Consider the following 23,628-nt stretch of genomic DNA (forward strand, 5'->3'; position numbering starts at 1 on the left):
AAATGAGCAGATAGGGTGTACGCGTTGCAATGTACGGTGTGATGTCGGCCATGTCTGTCTCTCAGATCTGCGCAACTGGAAAACACTGGATGTGACAGATGCTATGCTGCTGTGCTGTCGGTAAGAGCGTATAAATCAGAATCAGAATCAGTAACACTTGGTATGTGATTTCATTTCATGCACTTGCGCGCATGAAATGAAACGAAACATCGTGACCCACAGCAGTGCAACACAAAGACAAAAAAACAAAAATAAAACACATATCCAAGAACTACAAGGACACATATATCCAAACTAACACATAACTAACTAAACTAACCAAACAAACAAACAAAAAAAAATCACTATCCAAGAGCACAAACGCCAGCCAGGAAGACTGTCAGAACTGCCGGTCTGCATGGACTAGCAGTTAGCTTAGCCTGCCCCGATTCCGCGTCCTGTCAGAGCGCCCTCAGTGTTTCCTCTTCGGGCACAGCTCCAGGCAGGGCCGTGGTCCCTGGGCCCACAGGACACAGCAGACCAAGCTCCCTCAGCCAATCCAACGCCAGCTCTCCCAGCCATCAAACAAAGACAAACTTATATGCAGACGTGGACAAAAACACTGCATGGATGGTACTGGGTGAGGCCGCTGCAAACGTGAATTTGCGCCGCCATCTTCCCACACCGAAAGCGGAAGTACAGACAACCTGATCATAAACCGAAAAAGGCATTAGTCTGACATTACAAACAGCTGTGTATATGCCTCTCTATATGATTATCTTTATTGCGATATGGCAAAACTAGAGCAAGCATAACACAATTTAGACTCTCAATATTCTATATATTAGCGTGTATATACAGCTCAGCTGGATTTCTTTCAGCTTTCTGAAACTCATCGGACACAGTAAACTAGATGTTTGCACAGTACGAAACAAAACAGTTGGTATCCGTGAGCTAGCTAACAGGTAACTCTCGGACGTGATGGAAAAATCGTAAAATTCATATTATGGCTATCTACAATAAAACATAAAGAATTGAGATGTAAAGAAAGATGGAAAAAATGACAACTTTTTTCTTTTGTTGTGGACTGTAACCGCCAAGGTCAAGTACCAAAGACAAGAACTACCCGAAGAGCTGATGTTTAGACAAACAATTATAAGAATCCATGCTTATCTGGGTACTAGAGAAGTCCAATCCAAATTTCAAACCGTGTACATTTTAATGATAGTGTTAACTACTAAGCATTATCATACAATGATAACCTCCGGTAACTGAATTACTTTATATCAGCAATGGAAGAGGGGTGGGGATTTGGCAAAAGAAATAGCTGCCCACCCCAAACTAAGAACCAGGTTTGGGTGTTGTGAATGCATCAACTTTTCATCACACGTTGTGACTGACTTATTTTGAAATCTAGTTTTGTCTGCCGAAAATAATTCGATCACCATACCGGGGTAGCGTGCATTCACACAGAATCAGGCAATGCGGCGCCTTGGCACCGCGTTGTGCGGCGGTGTGGGCGTGTCACTACAGGGCCCGTCTGTGGTCTGATCGCTGGCTTACGTGGTTGGCCACCGCAGCCTGACGTAGGGTTGCATTCCGGCAAAAGTTGGATCTGGTTCAACTTTCTTGCCAGATGCCGCTGCTTTTGCTGAACCCTCTGCGGCACATAGTGCTGCAGTCTAAACTTACTATCCTCTTCAAAGTGGATGGGAGGACTTTGGCTTTTCACACATTGCCTGATTCTGTCTGAATGTGCCTGTACAGTAGGCAGAGTACCCCCCCCCCCACACACACACACATAATGAAACAGCAAAGATTAACTTGTGCTGGGAGAGTTAATTAACTTTAATTCCTCCAGCAGTACCTTTAAATTATCTCCAATTGCTGCTACCAAATGGCACTTTAAATTACCCTGCACCAAAGTACAGTTAATGAGATCCATAAATTCATCCCTTTAAAATGTGCCTTTATTTATCAGCTCCGCCTGTTCCATTATTCTATTCAATAACACACAGGGCTGTATGCCTTCTCCCTGCCAAGATGTGTGTGTGTGTGTGGGGGGGGGGATTGCGTTATTCTTCAACCACAACGTGTAAAATGAGAAAGTTTCCATGCGTGCACTTGAAGGGAATATATTACTTAGTGTGTTTCAATGGCTCTGGACACCAGCTCAGCTTATTCTAACCAGGAGACAGTGACCGTTTGAATTTCAAGGCAGCATCAGTATGCAGGGATTCCCCCGTCCCTCCTCCATAGACGTGTATTGGTAACAGTTACTGTCTGCAGTCGCTTTTTATCCATTATTCATGCTGTTCATGTAGGAGAGAGAGAGAGAGAGAGAGAGAGAGTGAGAGAGAGAGAGAAGCAGTTAATCGTGTACATTTATGTGTCTGTGTACTTTTTTATTTCAGTAAATGGTTTAATGAACTTTATTAAATTGTTCTGTGTTGGCGTAGCGTCTGGGAGAACAAAACGGCTGCAAAAACTTGTAAAACAAAGGTCATTACACTGCACAAAAAAAAAGACAAGGTCAAGGTATTTTGTCTTGTTTTAAGTCTCATAATGCTTAATTCAAGATGTGTCTGTAAAATTCATATTCACACTGAAGAAAGAGTGTTTGTTTCGCGGTTGTCAGGGTTGTTTCAAGGACTTTTTCACATAGCAGGAAAAGAAATCCTCAAACAAGAAGCCATTTGAGCTAAACTTTCTTTTTTTATATAGTGAATGTCTCCAAACAAGTCCTATTATCATGAAACAAGAACATTTTTTTGTTATAAACAAACAATAATTTCTGTCCACCGCCAAAACTCCCTTCCCTGCCAGGGGGCATAATGGTTACAGATGGCCTCGCGAGCCTTCCATCCAAACTGCCTCGCTGCATACCAGTGACCCCCGAGAACGAATCGGACCATGATATCACCATCGCCCCAAAGAATGTGATAGCAGAAGTGATGCTATTCAAAGTGTTCAGCCCATCACCACTGGCAACCCAGACGCTCCAACTCAACCTGACCAAAACCAAAAAAACGACCTCGACTTTGGAAACTCTCCAATACCTGAAGAAGGGATAGCTGACAGACTGAACTCCATGCCAGATGTGTTCGCGCAGCATGACCTTGACTTTGGCCACACTGACAAAATAAAACATCACGTAAAGCCCATGCATGTTCTCCCCGTGTCTGCGTGGGTTTCCTCCGGTTTCCTCACACAGTCCAAAGACATGTAGGCCAGGTGAATCAGTCATACTAAATTGTCCCAATGTGTGAATGTGTGTATGTGTGCGTGTGTCGGCCCTGCGATGGCCTGGCGGCCTGTCCAGGGTGTCTCCCCGCCTGCCGCCGTATGACTGCTGGGATAGGCTCCAGCATCCCCACGACCCCGAGAGCAGGATAAGCGGTTTGGATAATGGATGGATGGAATGGACTAAGAAATTTTAACCAACAATATCTTGCAATTAAAATAAATATTGAAATAAGCATCATGAGCTTTGACGAGCTGGTGTTTTTTACAGTGTAGAGAGAAGGAGAGACGAAGAGAAGGTAAAACAACAAACTAGAGGGAGGAGTGTATGAGATGCAGATTGTGGGAGTGAATGAGAGACAGAAAGAAAGAAAGTGTAGGGGACAGAAGCAGAGAATCACTGAGGTGTGGATGTGAGTTTGACTCCTGCAGACGACGGCATGAGCGGAAAAAGAAAAAAGCCTTGAAATTCAAAACAGCAGCCTGAGACTTGAACAGCAGAAGTCAGAAGCTGCCGGGTGGCACTCCCCCCCCCTTTTTTTATTTTAATGCAGCGGTATTTCCTCAAGGAAACACCTGCCTTCATCTTTGTGCTGATTCTCTGGATTCCTTCCCCCATCCTCTCAGCTCGGGCAGCACATCACCGACCACGTGTGTTTGCATGTAGAAGACTAAAGCTCCACAGCTTCCAGCTGCAGCTTTGTTCTCACAGGGACGCAGGTTGCAGGTTTAACACTAGAACCACCGGGATCTCACTCCTACCTAAAACACCCATGGGCGGTCAAAATGACCGCCGGTTTTTAAACGCTATATTCTGTCAAGATAGATACCCAAATTGAGATATTAATGCATTGCATATGTTGGTAACACTTTATGCTACACAAATGAAGCATTAGTTGAGTGTTAGTAACTACTGAATTCATCACTTGTAAAGCATTTGTAAAGCAAGACATGCACCAGTGGTTAGACCAGTGAGTGTGTTAACAAATGTTTTATAAATAATTATTAATACTGCAATTCATGATTAATTCAAGCACAAATCTGCACCTAAATAGTGTGTTAATCATGTACGTACGCTTTCTAAAGGGTCTTGTGATCCTTTAGACTTTTGTGAGTCTCAAGGTGCTGCTGGCCTTTCAATCTCATTTTTAAATGCTTTGTAAGGCGTAGACAGTCCTCACTTTAGATGAGGTCATACAAAATACTTGACTAACAACTAGTAACTACCTGAATTAATCATGAATTGCAGTATTAATAAGTAGTATTTATAAACACCTATTAACACACTAACCATAGGTGCATGTTTTGCTTTACAAACGCTTTACAAAAGATGAATTCAGTAGTTACTAATACTTAACTAATGCTTTATTTGTGTAGTTATAACGTGTTACCCATATGTTAGTGTGTCTGTTGGGAAATGACTGACACCAAAATGAACATTTTAACAACTATAATACTATTTTTAAACAATTTAAACTTCAGAGAGACATGGTCATCCATCTGTTATCCAAACCGCTTACCCAGCAGTCACTGGGCAGCAGGCAGGGAGACACCCTAGACAGGCCGCCAGGCCACCACAGGACCGAGATGCGCACACACACACACACACACACACACACACTCGTTTCACTATCCTTATGAGGACCCCTCATTGACTATATTAATTTCCTAGCCCTTAACCCTAACCTTAACCATGCAAACTACACGCCTAACCCTAACCCTTACCCTAACCTTAACCTAATACTAAATCTAACCTTAACCCTTAAACCAAGTCCTAACCCTAAAATAGACCCTTTTACTTGTGAGGACCTCTGAAATGTCCACACAAGGTAGGTGGTTTCTGGTTTTTCTATCCTAATGAGGACATGTGGCATTAGGAAAAAATGAAACATCGTCGCAACACCACTTGCGGTGACAAGTTTCAGCATGGCAAGTCATTTAGCGTACTTTTTTTTCCCAACCCCCTCCCCTCTTTTCCCACCCCATTGTATCTGGGCTGTACATTGGTGCAGCAGCAGTAACCTCTTACTCAATACCTCAAAAATAATGGAAATGACTGTGGACCTCAGGAAGAGGATAAACATCAAAGCCCCGGTTCACATCTCTGACCAACCCATAACCCTGAAAGACTCCTTCAAATTCCTCGGCACCCACATCAATAACGCTCTGAGATTTGCTGTCAACACCAACCACATCATCAAAAGGCTCAGCAGGGTCTGCACTTCCTCCAGCAACTGAAGAAGTATCATTTTTCCTGGGCAACGATCATGTTTTTCCCAAATCATGTACAGATTTTAGGCATTCTGTTATATCAAATGGTTTGACAAATAGTGCACATGGCGGCCATAAATAAAATAAATAAATAAATAAAATCTCCCTAGAGGAGCGTGTCCTCGGGCCAGGGCTCCAAATGTTTACAACATCTGGCTCTGCCCCTGCTGTGGTGAGAAAAGTCCAGAAAAAGATACGTATGCATATTATTGACTGACAAGCGTCTTCTAGCGAAGGATTTTGTTTTTTGTTTTTTCTCGTCATCTCCATTTAATTTGCCTAATCTTGGTCACTGGGGTTGGTAAGACTGTCGTGTTTGTTGTCAGATGATGTAAAGAGTGTGTGAGGGGGAAAACAACATGTTCAGGTTTTATGTCTGCTGGCTGAGACGGCGGTTCAGACCAACACCTGCTGGTGGACCTCGTCATTCTTCCCGGCATGAAGAGGAGGACCAATGGAGCACAAACTGTTCACGTTCACACATAAACACGTGCATGTTCACGTGCACAAACAGACTGGAGCAGGCGGCCATGACGACCACAGAGATAATCGATAAGGCGGTGGTGTTATGACATCATCTGTTGCTAGGGCAGGCAGCTGCGTGTTGTCTTTGAGGCAGAATGGACAGGTTGCTAAAGTGTGTGTGTGTGTGTGTCTGTGTGTGTGTGTGTGTGTGTGTGTGTCTGTGTGTGTGTGTGTGTGTGTCTGTGTGTGTGAGAGAGAGATAGAAAGAGACCCCCCCCCCCCGTTTGTGCTTGTGTGTCCTTGGCCTGTAAAGAATAATATGAGACTCGGACGTTGAATGCGAACTTTCGTTTGTTATTATTGTTGTTGCTTGTTTGCTAACATGTTTATATGCTTTGAACTATTTGTTTCACATCTTGTTTCCACGCAAGGTGTCATCAGAAGATCTTCATATATGTTAGTAGTTATTTGCACACAGGTCCTCGAACAAGACAGCAGGATAAGAAAATATCTGGCTTCTATGAAAATAGAAAGAATGGGGCTCCTTGAGACAAAAAAATTTAATCATTTGTGCTTACCCAGCTGGCTAAATCACCGTATAATAATAGGTAATGAAACAAGTGTCAATAATAGCGTCACAAACAGTTTTCGGCCACTAGGTGGCGTTTGCAAAATATGCAAAACTTACTTTTTTCCACACCCGTCTTAGGTTGTAAATCCAATCTGCATAAAACTTTGCATGTTTGCATTAAGGACCCTTATGATTTAAAGTTATTAAAACAATTTCGATAGTCCAAAAAATGCAAAAGTTATGAATTATAAGGGTCTTGTTACCTATTAACTAAATATTATAGTCTTGTTAAGATATAATGCATACTACCATGTTAACACTTTTATAAGGACTTATAAGGGCCTTACTACCTGTTAACTAACACTTTTTACATGCACTTAATGTAGAGTTACATAATAATGATAACAATAAAAACAACAATGGGGCATTATATTTGTGATCCACTTTTCATTAAAACCAAATCTCTGTGCTATAGACTACTCTCACTGCAAAAAACACCAAACTAAGTACAAACACGCATTAAATAAAGACACAATGAAAGGCATATTAAAATGGATGGTTTTACAAAGATGAATAAAACAAAACACAAACATGGGATTAAGAAAAGGCCCTGCTGAAAAGAGATTTTGCAGTTCAACATTCACCTCCTGCAGGTTTGCTAAAGGAGGTCTGTTCTTGCAGGGGGTTTTCTAATATCATATATTCTGTGCTGTAACTTTAACATGAAGTGACCATCCAGTACACACCCTTAATTCTTCTTAATAAGATTAAAGGACTGTTTCCCCTCTCGGACACCAGAACCCATTCTCATCCCACAGCATCACATACTGACTGTGTTGAAAAAATGTCAATATACGACATGTAAAGCACCTTTCCACACCCTTCCAGCACATGGTGGATTGACCGCTACCTTACCCTAACGTAAACTTAACCACGACCTAACCTTTAAGTCATTAATATTCATAAATGATGGGTGAGTGTTTAACATTGGAGTCTGTGGGACTCTCTCTGTGTCTCTGTACAGACGCTGAAGGGTACTTCACATGTCAATACATCAAAGCTTCGACAACATCGTCAATATGTGAAGCAATGCAATGACAATTCATTGGACACCATTACCAATTTCTCATTTACGCCCTGCTCTCCTGCATTAAGAGGCTGAAAGTATAAAAACTCCCATTTACACTCAGACACATTTCTGTGCATTTTGATTTATGACAGGCTGGTGGTAGACCACTAAATAGTGATTTGCCATTTGCTGTCACTCGTCCCGCCCACTTTCACATTTTGACCGGTGATTCGGAGGTTTGGTGTTTCTCCCGTCAGGCTGGAGAAACAACCGAACGTCTTTGTAGGCGGGACTACAGTTGGAGAGGTCCCACTCGCCGGCTGTAGTCCCGCCCACAAAGATGCTGATTGGCAAGACTGAGAGTCGTCTTGTTTAGTTGTTCTCTAACAGTGTATACGATTTGTGTCTCCATTCCTTGTCTATTTGGAAGAATCACGCCGATATCTCCAAACCATTCGTGAAATGGTTTTACTTCGGCATTTAGGCCGAGCACAATTCTTGAATTTGTCATATTAACCAGCAAGTTGTCTTTGCATAAATGACACGTTTGATCACCATCGATCAACATTCTTGGTAATGCAGCTTATGTCAACCGGAAATGACGTCATAGCGTCCAGACGCACAAGTCATTTAATAAGTGGTTTGGGAAAATCCAATCAAATCCTCTGACCAAAACAAGAAACAGAAGACGGCTAGCGATAAGGCAATTTCCGACTAAATAATGGAGTGTTAACAAACTGGCCATTCGATCTGAATATAGTGTAACGTGCATGGATAAGTAGTATGGTGGCCATCAAAGTCTCGGAAGAGTCTTCATCAGTTATCGTGGCCTACCCCTGAAGTAATCTGCATGCACAGAATATGCACATCGTTTCTATGAGTGTTTTAGAGAGGAGCAGTGAGGAGGTCTGCTGCATGGTGCAAGGTTCGACACTTTTTGAAACAGATAATGTTTAATGAGGTTCACCATTAGCCGGTGTGTTCACTCAATATGCTCCCCCGTGGCCATCCACACCGGGGGCTGCCTGATTGAAGTGAGATAGGAACATCTTGAGGTGTGCTTGCATCTGTGTGTGTGTGTGTGTGTGTGTGTGTGTGTGTGTGTGTGTGTGTGTGTGTGTGATTTATATAAGATAACCTGGTGTCGCTCGAGGAAATATCAAGCCTATTCATTGAAATAGTCAACATTCACATGTGTTTACTATGAGTCATCCTGCCGATGAAGGGAGAATAAAAAAGATTAACTGTGAAAAGTACGAGCGAATGACTGGTGTCATTGTTGACTGAATGTCATCGTTGTGTGTTTGTCTGCAGGGCAGTGCCAGTGTGGACAGTGTATCTGTTACCCGACCAGCGACAAACGCATCTACGGCAAGAACTGTGAGTGTGATGACCGCCAGTGTGTGGATATTAATGGAGAGGTCTGTGGAGGTAAGAGGACACACACACACACACACACACACACACACACGCACATCGACATGCACATTCACACAACAGTTCTCCATAGTCATTTAGTAAGTGACAGACCATGTCGACCTGTACTTGTGCAGACCCCTCATTGACTACATTCATCCCCTAGCCCTTAACCCTTACCCTAGCCTTAACCTAATCCTAACCTTTTTTCTTGGGGGGGGTCTTTTTCCCCCCCATTTGTACCCAACCAATTACCCGACTTTTCTGAGCTGTGCCGGTCGCTGTCCCCCCCCCCCCCCCCCCCGTCGATCCAGGGAAGGCTGCAAACTACCACATGCCTCCGCTGATACATGTGGAGTCGCCAGCTGCTTCTTTTCACCTGACAGTGAGAAGTTTCACCAGGAGGATGTAGCATGTGGGAGGATCACACTATTCCCCCAGTTCACCCTCCCCACCCCGACCAACCAGAGGAGGCGCTAGTGCAGCGACCAGGACACATCCGGCTTCCCACCCACAGACATGGCCAATTGTGTCTGTCGGGACGCCCGGCCAAACCGGAGGTAACACAGGGATTCGAACCGGCGATCCCCATGTTGGTAGGAAACGGAATAGACTGCCCATGCTACCCGGACACCCCTCTAACTCTAACCTTAACCCGAAACCCAAGTCCTAACCCTAAAACAGACCCTTTTCCTCATAGGGACCGATCAAATGTCTCCTCGGTGTAGAAAAACCTGGTCCACACACACACACACACACACACACACACACACACACACACACACACACACACACACACACACCTGTCTACTTTGAAATGATGCCAGCAGCAGACACTGATTTCAGAGATCAATGCGCCGTGCTGCTGTCTGCTCTCTCTGATATCCACACACACTTGCCTCTGAATCTCTGAATTGAATTTGAGAAAAATTGCTTCAAGCCTTTGAAGTTTCACTTGCTGCCTTTGGGAAATTTGTGCATTCAATTTGCACCATTTAGCCACTGGCACTGTAATACATGAATGACATTAAAACCAACATCTCTCGATGTCTCTATATAGCTTGTTGTTGCTGCTGCTGCCGCCAGGGCGAGAGAGAAAGTCTCGATGCATGCTCCATAATCCCGGTAGCGATCCCAGGAAGTTGAATCCGTTCAATCTGGACACAACATTTAGTGGGCGAAACCTTTCATCGGTCATCTAAGTGACCTTGTTAGTCTCAGCTGACTGCAGGTATCCCCACCCTTATAAACAGCTCCTCCAAGCAGCACCCAGTTTGTGTTTAGTTTTGTTTCTTTGTTGTTCTTTTTCTTTGGAGGACATCGTATGATCAGTCCTGATAAACGCACGGACAGGTCTGACGTCTGGTTTTCTGTCTCTCGTGTCCTCAGAGTGCAGGAAAAGTGGAGGTCAACATGAGTAATGCACGGTATCTGAAACGGTAAAAGGACAGTATAGTCTTTACCAAACACAATGATGTTGTATCAGCGACAGCTTTTCCTCCACACCCTCCTAAAACATGCAAGAAACTTTGGTTCATAAAGCCTCAACCCCGAACCCATTCCTTCTCTGTGTGTCAATCTCCTCCTTCATACAAACTACTTCTCTTTATTAAGAATACTATACACGGGCGTCCGGGTAGCGTAGCGGTCTATTCCATTGCCTACCAACACAGGGATCGCCGGTTTGAATCCCTGTGTTACCTCCAGTCTGGTCAGGCATCCCTACAGACACAATATGCCATGTCTGCGAATGGGAAGCTGGATGTGGGTGGGTCCTGGTCACTGCACTAGCGCCTCCTCTGGTCGGTCGGGGCACCTGTTCCGGGGGGACTGGGGAGAATAGCGTGATCCTCCCACGTGCTATGTCTCCCTGGTGAACCTCCTCGCTGTCAGGTGAAAAGAAGCGGCTGGTGATGCCACGTGTATCGGAGGAGGCATGTGGTAGTCTGCAGCCCTCCCGGATCAGCAGAGGGGGTGGAGTAGCGACCAGGATGGCTCGGAAGAGTGGGGTAATTGGCCAAGTACAATTGGGGAGAAAAAATCCCAAAAAAATACTATACAAGCATTTACTCTTGTACACAGACCTACTGTAGCCCAGTGGTTCCCATTTTTTTCTGCAGGGACCCCTTTTGTAGATAAAATATTTTCAAGCCCCCCCCCAACTACATGCATCCTCATAAACACACTCTCAGACACATCCTTTCCTTGCTAATTCCTATAGAATTCATTTGAAACATTGTCTGTAATTAGTACAGAATTGCAACTCGTATGTGACGTCTCACAGAAAAATCTAAATAAGGACCAAGTCACTTTTAGAGTGGAAGAAGCATTAAAAGTAATACTGCAGCTTTTATGTTCTAAATTTTTACTGAGAAACAACCTTCATTGCTTTCGACAGATTTTCTTAAAATTGCCTCTCTGCACAAAGATCACAAGTTTACCAACTCCCTGAGAAGAAACAAAAACCTGAACATCTTCTCTTCAAGAATTACACTTCTAGTCCTGCTAACTTTTCAGTGACTGGTGTGGACTTGCTTTGTGCTGCATATCTTCTCAAATCAGGGTTTGCAGCCCTGATTTGAGAAGATATAATGCCACTCTTTTGCCACTCTATTTTTCCCACGGCGCCACACAACTGCCACCATGGGCTATGCGTCACAAATTGTGATCACTCACTCCCTCTTGGACGACCTGCAAGGGGTGTTTAGTAGGATGCGCTGGGAACCCGCATCAGGCATGCCATGGGCATAGGCGCCTTAACATTAGCTTAGGCTCTGGGGCTACGGATTTTTGGAGGCCTCCATCCCCATAACTACAGCAATGGCGCAAATAAACAGGTCATAAAAATAAAAAATAAAGACTTGGACTGGATAATTAACAAGATGCATGACAGTTCAGCTAAAAAAAACCCCAACAAATCATCTACTTATCAGTAAACAGAATATGAAACTCATCCATATAAGACAATACATCAGCAATAAGTCAAGAGAAAGCCAGGTTATCAGCCAAGTAAGCCTGTGTGCACAGCAGCAACACAAGAAGAGCAGTCTTTTCAGTTAAAAACCTGCAAACATCACAAGCAAAGAACTGGTATAACAAGCACGAATTATTGAGAAGCGCTGTGGAAGGTCTTCTTCGCTGAACACGCCTTGATTCTACTACTACTTTCGGCTGCTCCTGTTAGGGGTCGCCACAGCGGATCATCCGTTTCCATGTCTTCCTGTCTTCTGCATCTTCCTCTGTCACACCAGCCACCTGCATGTCCTCCCTCACCACATCCATAAACCTCCTCTTTGGCCTTCTTCTTTTCCTGTTCCCTGGCAGCTCCATATTCAGCATCCTTCTCCCAATATACCCAGCATCTCTTCTCCACACATGTCCAAGCCATCTCAATCTTGCCACTCTTGCTTTGTCTCCAAACCGTCCAACTTAAGCAGTCCCTCTAATATAATCGTTCCTAATCCTGTCCTTCTTCGTCACTCCCAATGAAAATCTTAGCATCTTCAGCTCTGCCACCTCCAGCTCCACCTCCTGTCTTTTCATCAGTGCCACTGTCTCCAAACCATATAACATAGCTGGTCTCACATCCATCTTGTAAAGCTTCCCTTTAACTCTTGCTGGTACCCTTCTGTCACAAATCACTCCTGACACTCTTCTCCACCCACTCCACCCTGCCTGCACTCTCTTCTTCACCTCTCTTCTGCACTCTCCATTACTTTGGACAGTTGACCCCAAGTATTTAAACTCATATGCCTTCATCAGCTCTACTTCTTGCATCCTCACCATTCAGAATCAGAATCAGAGTACCCTATTCATCCCCGAGGGGAAATTGGGTATTCAAAACAAATCCCACTGTCCTCCCTCTCATTCACGCATAGGTATTCTGTCTTGCTTCTACTGACTTTGATTCCTCTTCTCTCCAGTGCATACCTCCACCTCTCCAGGCTCTCTTCAACCTGCACCCTACTCTCGCTACAGATCACAATGTCATCCACAAACTTCATAGTCCACCGAGACTCCTGCCTGACCTCATCCGTCAACCTGTCCATCGCCATTGCAAACAAGAAAGGGCTCAGAGCCGATCCTTGATGTAATCCCACCTCCACCTTGAACTCATCTGCCATTCCAACTGCACACCTCACCATTGTCACACTTCCCTCATACATATCCTGCACCACTCCTACATACTTCTCTGCAGCTCCCGACTTTCTCATACAATACCACACTTCCTCTCTCAGCACCCTGTCGTATGCTTTCTCTAAATTTACAAAGACACAATGTAACTCCTTCTGACCTTCTAATACTTCTCCATCAACATTCTCAAAGCAAACATCACATCTGTGGTGCTCTTTTGTGGCATGAAACCACACTGCTGCTCGCTGATCATCACTTCTCCTCTTAACCTAGCTTCTATTACTCTTTCCCATATCTTCATGCTGTGGCTGATCAACTTTATACCTCTGTAGTTGCTACATTTCTGCACATCACCTTTGTTCTTGAAAATCAGTACCAGTATGCTTCTTCTCCACTCCTCAGGCATCCTCTCACTTTCTAAGATTGTGTTAAACAGTCTAGCTAAAAACCCCACTGCCATCTCTTCTTAACATCTCCATGCCTCCACAAGTATGTCATCAGGATCAACTGCCTTTCCACTCTTCATCCTCTTCAGAGCTGCCCTCACTTCCTCCTTGCTAATCCACTGCATTTCCTGAGTCACTATCCCCACATCATCCACCCCTCTCTCTCTCCCATTTTCTTCATTCATCAGCCCCTCAAAGTACTCCTTCCACCTTCTCAGCACACTCTCCTCATTTGTCAGCACATTTCCTTGATCGCCCTAACCTGCTGCACATCCTTCCCAGCTCGGTCCTTCTGTTTAGCCAATCGGTACAAGTCCTTTTCTCCTTCCTTAGTGTCCAACCTCTCATACAACTCACTATACACCTTCTCCTTTGCCTTTGCCACCTCTCTCTTCATTTTACGCGGCATCTCCTTGTACTCCTGTCTACTTTCTTCATCTCTCTGACTATCCCACTTCTTCTTTGCCAACCTTTTCCTCTGTATAATTTGCTGTACTTCCTCATTCCACCACCAAGTCTCCTTGTCTTCCTTCCTCTGTCCTGATGACACACCAAGTACCTTCCTAGCAGTCTCCCTCACTATTTCTGCAGTGGTTGCCCAGCCATCCGACAACTCTTCACTACCACCCAGTGCCTGTCTTAACTCCTGCCTGAACTCCACACAACAGTCTTCCTTCTTCAACTTCCACCATTTGATCTCCGGCTCTGCTTTCACTCGCTTCCTCCTCTTGGTCTCCAAAGTCATCCTACAGACCACCATCCGATGCTGCCTAGCTACGTTCTCCCCTGTCACCACCTTGCAGTCTCCAATCCTTTTTAGATTGCGCCCTCTACATAAGATATAGTCCACCTGTGTGCACTTTCCTCCACTCTTCACTTCTTGAAATATGTATTCACCACAGCCATTTCCATCCTTTTCACAAAATCCACCACCTTCTGTCCTTCCACATTTCTCACCTTGACACCATAACTACCCATCACCTCCTCATTACCTCTGTTCCCTTCACCAACATGTCGATTGAAGTCTGCTCCAATCACCACTCTCTCCTCCTTCAGTACCCCTTCACAACATAGTCCAACTCACTCCAAAATTCTTCTTTCTCTTCCATCTCACACACAACTTGTGGGGGCATATGCGCTGATAATATTCAGCAATACACCTTCGAATTCCAGCTTCATTCTCATCACTCTGTGCAGCACACTCTTGACATACTCTTCCTTCAGAATCACCCCTACCCTATTTCTCCTCCCATTCGCACCGTGGTAGAAGTGTTTGAATCCACTTCCGATACTCCTGGCCTTACTCCCCTTCCACCTGGTCTCTTGCACACACAGTATGCCTACCTTTCTTCTTGCCATCATATCAGCCAGCTGTCGCCCTCGACCAGTCATAGTGCCAACATTCAGAGTTCCGACTCTCACCTCCACACTCCTACCCTTCCTCCTTTCTCGTTGCCTCTGGATATGCCTTCCCCCTCTCCTTCTCCTTCGCCCAACAGTAGCATAGTTTATGTTAACCGCACCCTGCTGGTTAACATTACCGGTGGCGGTCATTGGTAACCCAGGCCTTGACCGATCTGGTTTGGAAATCTTATTTATGATCCCTTTATTTGATTTGGCAAAGATTTTATGCCGGATGCCCTTCCTGACGCAACCCTCCCCATTTATCCGGGCTTGGGCCCGGCACTAAGAATGCACTGGCTTGTGCATCCTCAGTGGCTGGGTTCCGCACACGCACACGCACACGCACACGCCTTGATTGTGTCTTTAAAATCCACGGCCCGAAGAATGTCATGCTCGACGGATGTTAGGTCGAGGTGGCTCTGTCTTTCTCTGCATATTTGACCGCAGTCTACTCTTAACAAAGGACAGTTTAGAGAAATATCACTCGTCACTTGCGTTGGTGATTGGAATGGTAAGGAAAAGGCGTAGAGCTATTTCCGTATTGGGGAACACGGTCTGCATTTCCTTCGCCTCAAGAGTTTGAGCAGTTCAACTTCCGATGCGTTCACCTCATTGCGGACAAACTCCTGAAACTGAAACTTTAAAAAAAAAAGATGTTTTTTTAAGCTCATGTCTGGTGAGGCCCCTGGTCCTTGCGGGGCCCGGGACTTGAGCCCCGATAAACCCGTGCATTAAGGCGGCCATGGCTGTGGGTCGGTTTCGTGCCTGTGAATTAGCCTTCTTCTGTGTTGTTTTACGGTGTTTGGCTTCCATAAACGTTGCGTTACCGTCATTTACTGGACTGTAACAACTTCACAGTGCAAACTATTTACAGTGTCCACCCAAAGTGATGTATATTAGCCCCCCCCCCCCCCGCCCCCCCGTGCACCCCTCAGTTTTGGAACCACTGCTACAGCCCAAAACTCCACACACTTATAAACATTAAGTTTCTTGGTGCTGCCAAGGACATTTCCTTCAGAGAAGTTCTATGTAATGTGCTTTCCACTGGCGAGGCCATTTTACCTCAGCGGTGCATTGCAGCATCTCAGGGCAAGTTGCTCCTTTATCGAGGATGCAATATTTATGTGAATGCTTTATTGGGGCTCATTGTGTGCTCGTCTGTCCAGAGACAATGCTTCATCAGGCTACAGGAGATTCTCACCTACTACAGGGAGCTTCCTGCCTTGGCAGCAGACTAACACACCAACACACACAGACGCAGACGCAGACACACACACAGACACACATGCTCACACACACACACACACATGCGCACACACAAAACAAACAAACATGCATACTGACAACTACACACACACAAACATGCACACACAAAACAAACAAACAATTGCACACTCACAACCACACACACACACACACACACACACACACACACAGTCACATAGGAGTTCCCCATAGTCATTGAGAAAGTGACAGACTAGACCGTGGAAGCTGTTGAGTGGGATGTTGGAGGAGAGATGAGTGGAGGACAAAACTCTCTCTCTGTGCGCAACACGTCTCTCCTGGCCGGATTAGAACTATTCTGCACAGCAACAGATATATGGCCATCCCATCACACTGCGGAGGAGCTCCTGGAGCCAGGCCGGCGTGTAATGTGCATAACGGGGAAGGCAGGTGCAGACTAATTGAAAGGCAGTGGAGGCTCGGCTCCTCCAAACCAATTAGCTACTCTCCCAGGCTACTTGATGGAGGCTGCCATGCGTGCCCCGCCATAGCCGCCACGCCACTCCGGCTGAGTGACAAACTCCAGTTAGCTCCCCTGTCGAGCTTCCCCCATCTCCCCCACCTCTACCTGATAAGAAACACAATCAAACACAGTCCAAGGAGATGGAGGACAGACGGAAGTGAAGAGCTCTGAGAGGTGGACACTCAGAGAGAGGTGTAGTCACACAGAAATAGAACGAGAGAGAGAGGTGGAGGGGGGGCAAGTGAAGCTTGGGGTTCCCATGGATCTTGGAATACCTTAAAAATTGAATTTTGTTGACTAGTTTTCCAGTCATATAAAACAACTGAAAATAAAATGATAAAATCAATCAAATATCGTGGACTTGAGGTCACGGACATAAAAGTTTGGTTATGAAACTGTATTTTGATGATTGAAGTAGCATATTTTAAATGGAATTTTTTTTTACATGAGATTTCATATCATTACTATTATTAGCAACTGAGATGTCACATCAGTGTTTGGGTGATAAGTTTGTTTGGGCGGTATCCACTGATAGTTACTACCGAATAATATGACCTTCTGTTAGCCGTGACTGTCATGTACGTCCAAGCACAAGTCCTGGAAAATGTCATTGAAATGTCCTGGAAAATGATTTCCTTAAAAGAGTGGGAACCCTGGATAGGGAGAAACTAGATGGGGGAGCGGTTGTATGAGCTTTATATCAGTGTCATGTCTGAGGTTATAGGAAGATTTAGTTAAGTTGCAGTTTATAGGGATTATGTTGTGCCGTATGCGGTGCAGTCTGCTTCCATTTTAAGATGACCAATGTTCCATTGTCCCTCCACCCATTTGCTGCTGGAAATCAATTCCAAAATGGTATCCAGTGACTCACAAAGCCCCCCATAACCAGGTCTCCTCCTACCTCACCGACCTGCTCCATTGCCATACACCTCCCCAGAGCCTTCGCTCCTCCCACACCAACCTCCTGTCTCCACCACACAGGACCTGAGCTGACACAGCCTTCTCCATAGCTGCCCCCTCCCTCTTGACCCCCCCCCCCCCCCAACACATCAGAGACTGCACCGGTCTGTCCACGTTCACATCACTAATCACAACTCACCTCTTCAGAATTGTGTTTAATGTGTGATTAATGTTGTGTGTTACATGCTTTTGGTTGCTTTTATGATCATTTTAACTTATGTAAAGTGTGTTTGAGTACCCTTAAAAGAGCGCTATGAAATAAAATGTGTTATTATTATTTCTTATTGTCCATGCAGCAGAGTGCCATTATCAGGGATGTGGATTTAGCCAGGCTCAGGCTACCATGGGAAGCATGTCTCCCAGTAGTTACCCGTCTCAAACCGGGCGGCACGGTGGCCCAGTGGTTAGCGCTGTCGCCTCACAGCAAGAAGGTCCTGGGTTGGAACCCCGGGGTTGACCAACCTTGGGGGTCATCCCAGGTCGTCCTCTGTGTGGAGTTTGCATGTTCTCCCCGTGTCTGCGGTGGGTTTTCTCTGGGTGCTCCAGTTTCCCCCAGCATCAGAACGACATGCAGGGTTAATACTCCTGTCTGTGTCCCTGACCGAGGCAGGGCAAGATGAACTGGAGTTGGTCCCCGGGTGCTGCACAGTGGCTGCCCACTGCTTCTAGCTACACAGCTAGGATGGGTTAAATGCAGAGCGTAATTTCCCTACGGGGATCAGTATCTCAAAATTTAAAAAAAATCAAAATCAAAACAATAATTTCCTCTGGTACAATATAGATTTACCTCCTTTGACATTAAAGACCCTCGTGTTTGTTCCCTGAAATGTGTCTCTTATGTAGGTGGTGGTGAGGGGAGTACTGTCTGAGCTCCATTCCGAATGAATGAGGGTCCGCAGGGCTGTTGTGTCAGAAACAAACATAAAACCTGGTTGAACCTGAGTTTTACTTATTGATGTAGTACTATCTGTTGGTAAACATCCTCTACCAGCTTGTTCTGTCATATCTGCTGGTTGGGCACAACAACTTCACTTCTTTAGACTCAACACTACCTGCCTTCTCCCTTATTTGGTTGCTATGATGAAGATGGAAAAACACTATGCATCCTGTCTTTTCTCCCGGTAAAGTCCTACCAGACACCAACCATCCATATGACTCATGCAGTACAATAGTATTCATCATGTGGATATTTGTGGATTAGCAGTGATGGTGTTAACCCCCACGTTCTGTCTGAATTAAACCGGTCCATTTTAGATAACCGTTAACCATGAATATTGTTAATATCATTAATAATTGAGCTGAAGATAAGCTATACTGGGTATTTTTAGATAAATTCTACAAATCCAAAGGCTGGCTGGGTCACAGGCAGACCCACATCCATCAGTCAGTAGTGACCAGAACATGGGGGTTAAACACACCAGAGACAGAAAGCACCAAAAGGGGTATTGGCTTGCATGTACATCATCAGGATAGTATCTTTAAAGGATGGAATGTGTTGTTACTAGTGAACACCTCTGTAACAAGATGGCAACATGAAAGCGATGCAAGTTGGCTCAGCAGGAAGTGGTACAGATGTTGTGAGCTCAGCAGGAATGATCCAGAAGGTCCTACTGGAAATGAAGGAGCGAGGGAGTGCGTAGCTGTGTGTGTGCGTGTGTGTGTGTGTGTGTGTGTGTGTGTGTGTGTGTGTGTGTGATGTAGAGGGAGTTTTGACGGTGCATGTCTGCTGCACCCTCTCTTTGTTTCCCTCTCGCTCTGAAGTGCTGCAGGCTTGTTAAGGGGAGGACGGGGCCTTTCATGTCTCCTGAGCAAAGTAAAATAAAGCCAAAGGGAGTCGGTTGTCTCCTCCGTGTACTCCCTGTTAGTGTCAAGGTTCAACATCTCCTCTGACAACTCTCCGCGTTTCCTGTTGGTGGGCCAGACGTTCCTTATCTGTTTCTTCTGTATTTTGGCATCCTGTAGCAGAATTTCAGTGGTGAGGAGTTGATGAATGATGGTGACTGATGAAGTACAGCGTTCTGCTCCCCCCCAGGCCTCTGCTTTTAAACACAAAGACGTTTTCTTTCTCACTTGGTTCACAACAATTCCTGCTGAGGACGATGGAAAAATGTGAGATGAGGGATAAATGTTCATCTGCCTTGTGTATTCTGATGTGTAATTGTGGTTAGTCATGTTTTCATCTCAGGTAAAGATTACACAAAGACTCATTCAGCCTAATCTGATGGGATATTTCACCTCCATCCACGTGTGTTTTTATGTGGGTTTGTCATTTCAGTTAAAAAAGGCTTCATGGAAACGACAATTATTGATTCCCCAAAACATGCATCAAAGTTATTCCACTAACTTGAAGAGGATAGCTCCCCCCCTCCAATTGTACTTGGCCAATTATCCCACTCCTCCGAGCCATCCCGGTCGCTCCTGCGGCCCCCTCTGCGGACCCAGGGAGGGCTGCAGACTACCACATGCCTCCTCGGATACACGTGGAGTCGCCAGCCGCTTCTTTTCACCTGACAGTGAGGAGTTTCAGGGGGACGTTGCACGTGGGAGGATCACGCTATTCCGCCAGTTCCCCCTCCCCCCTAAACAGGCGCCCCGACTGACCAGAGGAGGCGCTAGTGCAGCGACCGGGACACATACACACATCCGGCTTTCCACCCGCAGACACAGCCAATTGTGTCGGAACGCCAAGCCGGAGGTAACACGGGGATTCGAACTGGCGATCCCTGTGCTGGTAGGCAGCGGAATAGACCGCCACGCTACCCGGACGCCTAACAGGATGAATGTTTTACCCAGCATAAAGACGTGCAACAGAAACCAAATAAAAGATAAATAAATGTGGATTGAATTTAAACATGTGATCAGCTGTTTCCTCATCTTTCTGGCGGCTGGTGAAGTGTGGACGTAAGACGTAGGCCACGTGCAGCGATTTTCAGGCCTTTATTTGCTTCAAAGGCTCTGATGGAAAAACGCACCTTCATTCACAATATTTTCTGTAAAGCAAAATTTAATTGATTTGAAATTCATCCCATAGTTAAAAGGAATCATAGGAATTGTCTGATAATTCTGTGTTTGGGGTTTGTGTCATTTCTCAACAGTCCCACATCTTCGTCCTACATCCTATCTTCATCCTAGTTTAAGAAGTGTGCCACTCATAATTTGCACATCCATGAAGTGCTGTTTGTTTATAAAGTCTTTTAAAGCTATGACCACTTTGGTGCGATTCATTTGGACGCAGAAATCGACATTCTTTGGCAAGAAAGCCTGTTCCACATTGCCTAGTCCCAGAATGCATTGCTCCCTCTGGGCCACCATCCATAACAGCATCCAGCAAAACTTGTCCACCCTGAAACTCAATGCCGCACGCTGACTCTAATTGTGCTGGCATTGCAGGACGATTTTAAGACAAACGCAACAAGTTATTGTCGGCTCATAGTGGCTGCAGGTCTCGGTTGTCTCGGCTAGCTGTGAGTCAGGTTTCTTCTGCGCTGTATTCTGGTTCATACAAGGTAGGCTGAACGTTAGATAGACTCAGCCATAACAGTCCAAAACACCAAATAATCCATAGTGTCATCTGTGATGGCAATGAGAGGTCGTTTTTGTGTTCTGGTACAATAGTTGTGTAACCTTACAAAGGGGAAAAAAGGGAAGTAGTCCCCTGCACTTCCTGGGGGTGGAGATCAGAAAACGAACATCTCAGCCAATCAGACTTGTAGGTCTTCCAGCGTCCACTGGCGTCAGTGGATGGTGGAAGTCAGTCGGCTTGGTATAACAGCCCATGGTGGTACAAACAACATAGTGTAAGTTACAGAGATGCCATGCTGCGATGACTACATGGAGATAAAGTTTAAAATCTGTGACGTTTCCCTTTAAACAATCACCCACCTGCCCGCTGTCTCTCCATCCATCCGTCCTCCTGAGCCATGCCAGTCAGGGGCGGCATGACTCAGGTAGAGCGGGTCATCTAGTAATCGGAAGGTTCCTGGTTCGATCCCTGGCTCCACCAGAGAGCACGTCGAAGTGTCCGTGAGCAAGACACTGAACCCCTAACTGCTCTTGATGAGCAGGTTGGTACCACACATGGCAGCCTCCACCATCAGTGTATGAATGTGTGTGTGTGTGTGTGAATGAGTGAACATGAGGGATACACTGTAAAGCACTTTGAGTGGTCGGTAGACTAGAAAAGCGCTAAATAAATACAGTCCATTAACCATTTTAACATTTACACCCCCCCCCCCGCAGATCATGGTTTCTGTTCCTGTGGTCGGTGTATCTGTAAGGATGGCTGGTTTGGAAAGCTGTGCCAGTTCCGCCGTAGCTGTAACATGTCGGATGAGCAAAGTAAAGAGCTGTGTGAGACGTCGGACGGAGTCGTGTGCAGCGGAAAAGGTAAAATGTGCACGCCGTCCCCCTCCTTCAGGCCGTTCACCCGTCCTCTGCCCTGCTTTTCTGAATCTACTTGAAGATCTGTTAGAAATGAAGATTTCTTGTCACGGTGCCTGAGCAGAACCTTTCTGTAATTTATGCTGCAAAATATTCACTATATTTTAAATATCTACAAAATATTTAATGTAAAATATAAAAAGAATAAAATTCACTTTTTATTTTTTATGGTGGTTACCCATACCTATCACACTGGAGTAAAATGTATGGTTAGCACAAACCACCGTTTTCCTATTTTTGAGAGGACCCTTAAGCCTAACCCTAACCATTAGTCCTACATGGGTAACTTCAACCCTCATGTTAACCTTTAGCTTCCTCACAGTATGTCCACCCTAACACGGATGACGCAGATACATTTTTCTCTCCATTTTGTCTTTCTGTCTGAACTGAGCTGACGTGGTCAGCCACCGAAAACGGAGCGTTTTGAAAAGGCCGATGTGTGACCGTCATGGGATCTCAGGTAAGGCTGCCGGCTCAAGTTACGTTCACATGCTTGATACAAGAGACTTCTCCTGGATCTCCACCCTGTCATGGCGGAGAAGCTTGTGTGTACCAATCATCTTGAGAGCTATGCCGCCCGGAGCCTGGCTCCTGGTAGGGTCACCCAAGGCAGACAGGTCAAGGGGGAGGTTCCAGATGAAGTGCGACCCAACAAAGACCTCAATGGCGGAACTGGTGGAAGATGTCTCCAGGTCACAGCAGCAGTGAAGGTGGATGAAGGCTGCAACAGAGGGTGGTCCCCAATCGTCTTGGTTCTCCATGCCACTGGACTCTGGCCACCCCCTGCCAAGGATCGTGTGGTGGCTGCAGGCGCATCAGCCTCTCCATGTAAAGAGCTGCCACGCACAGACGTCCTCCCATTATGCGGCTCCAGGATCGACCTCTACACCCACCTGAGGACCCAGAGGGAGGACGGTCATACTCGACCCCGAGAGACCGCCAATGATGATGATGAATACAAGAGACTTCATAATTTTTCTGTTGTTTTGGCTTTTCAGTGTAGACAACAAACTTTTCGATAACAGTGGGTAGACGTTAGTGTGGAGGAGATACTCTTTCCATGTTCATCCATGTTAGTGTGGATGTTCTCCTACCAGACGTGGTGTGGGCTCAGAGAAGGTGGAGCTGGTGCTCAACATCTTATTATCTAGCCACAGTGTCCTAACAAAGACAGCAACAAACAAAAACAGGGAAGGCAAGGAGAGGACAGGAAGTGAAAAGAGACCAAGCTTTAAGTGTGTGTGTGTGTGTGTGTGTGTGTGTGTGTGTGTGTGTGTGTGTGTGTGTGTGTGTGTGTGTGTGTGTGTGTGTGTGTGTGTGTGTGTGTGTGTGTTATCAGGGTCCTGCCACTGTGGCCAATGTATCTGCTCCCCTCAGGACTGGTGGGTCTCTGGGGAATACTGTGAGTGTGATGACCGGGAGTGTGACCAATACGACGGTCTCGTCTGCACAGGTGAGATGCACAATTATGACACACACACTC

General features: G+C 45.6%; 1 protein-coding gene across 1 annotated transcript in view; it reads left to right on the forward strand.

The window, feature by feature from the left end:
* itgbl1 (integrin, beta-like 1) overlaps positions 1 to 23,628 on the forward strand; it is an 85,145-nt gene that overhangs the window by 52,556 nt on the left and 8,961 nt on the right. The window contains exons 8-10 of the mRNA XM_056289648.1: positions 8,913 to 9,029; positions 21,945 to 22,091; positions 23,485 to 23,598. Coding sequence (XP_056145623.1) covers positions 8,913 to 9,029; positions 21,945 to 22,091; positions 23,485 to 23,598 — 378 coding nt within the window. The remainder of the gene's footprint in view (positions 1 to 8,912; positions 9,030 to 21,944; positions 22,092 to 23,484; positions 23,599 to 23,628) is intronic.

This window comes from Lampris incognitus, chromosome 11 (genome assembly GCF_029633865.1).
Source record: "Lampris incognitus isolate fLamInc1 chromosome 11, fLamInc1.hap2, whole genome shotgun sequence".
NCBI lineage: Eukaryota > Metazoa > Chordata > Actinopteri > Lampriformes > Lampridae > Lampris > Lampris incognitus.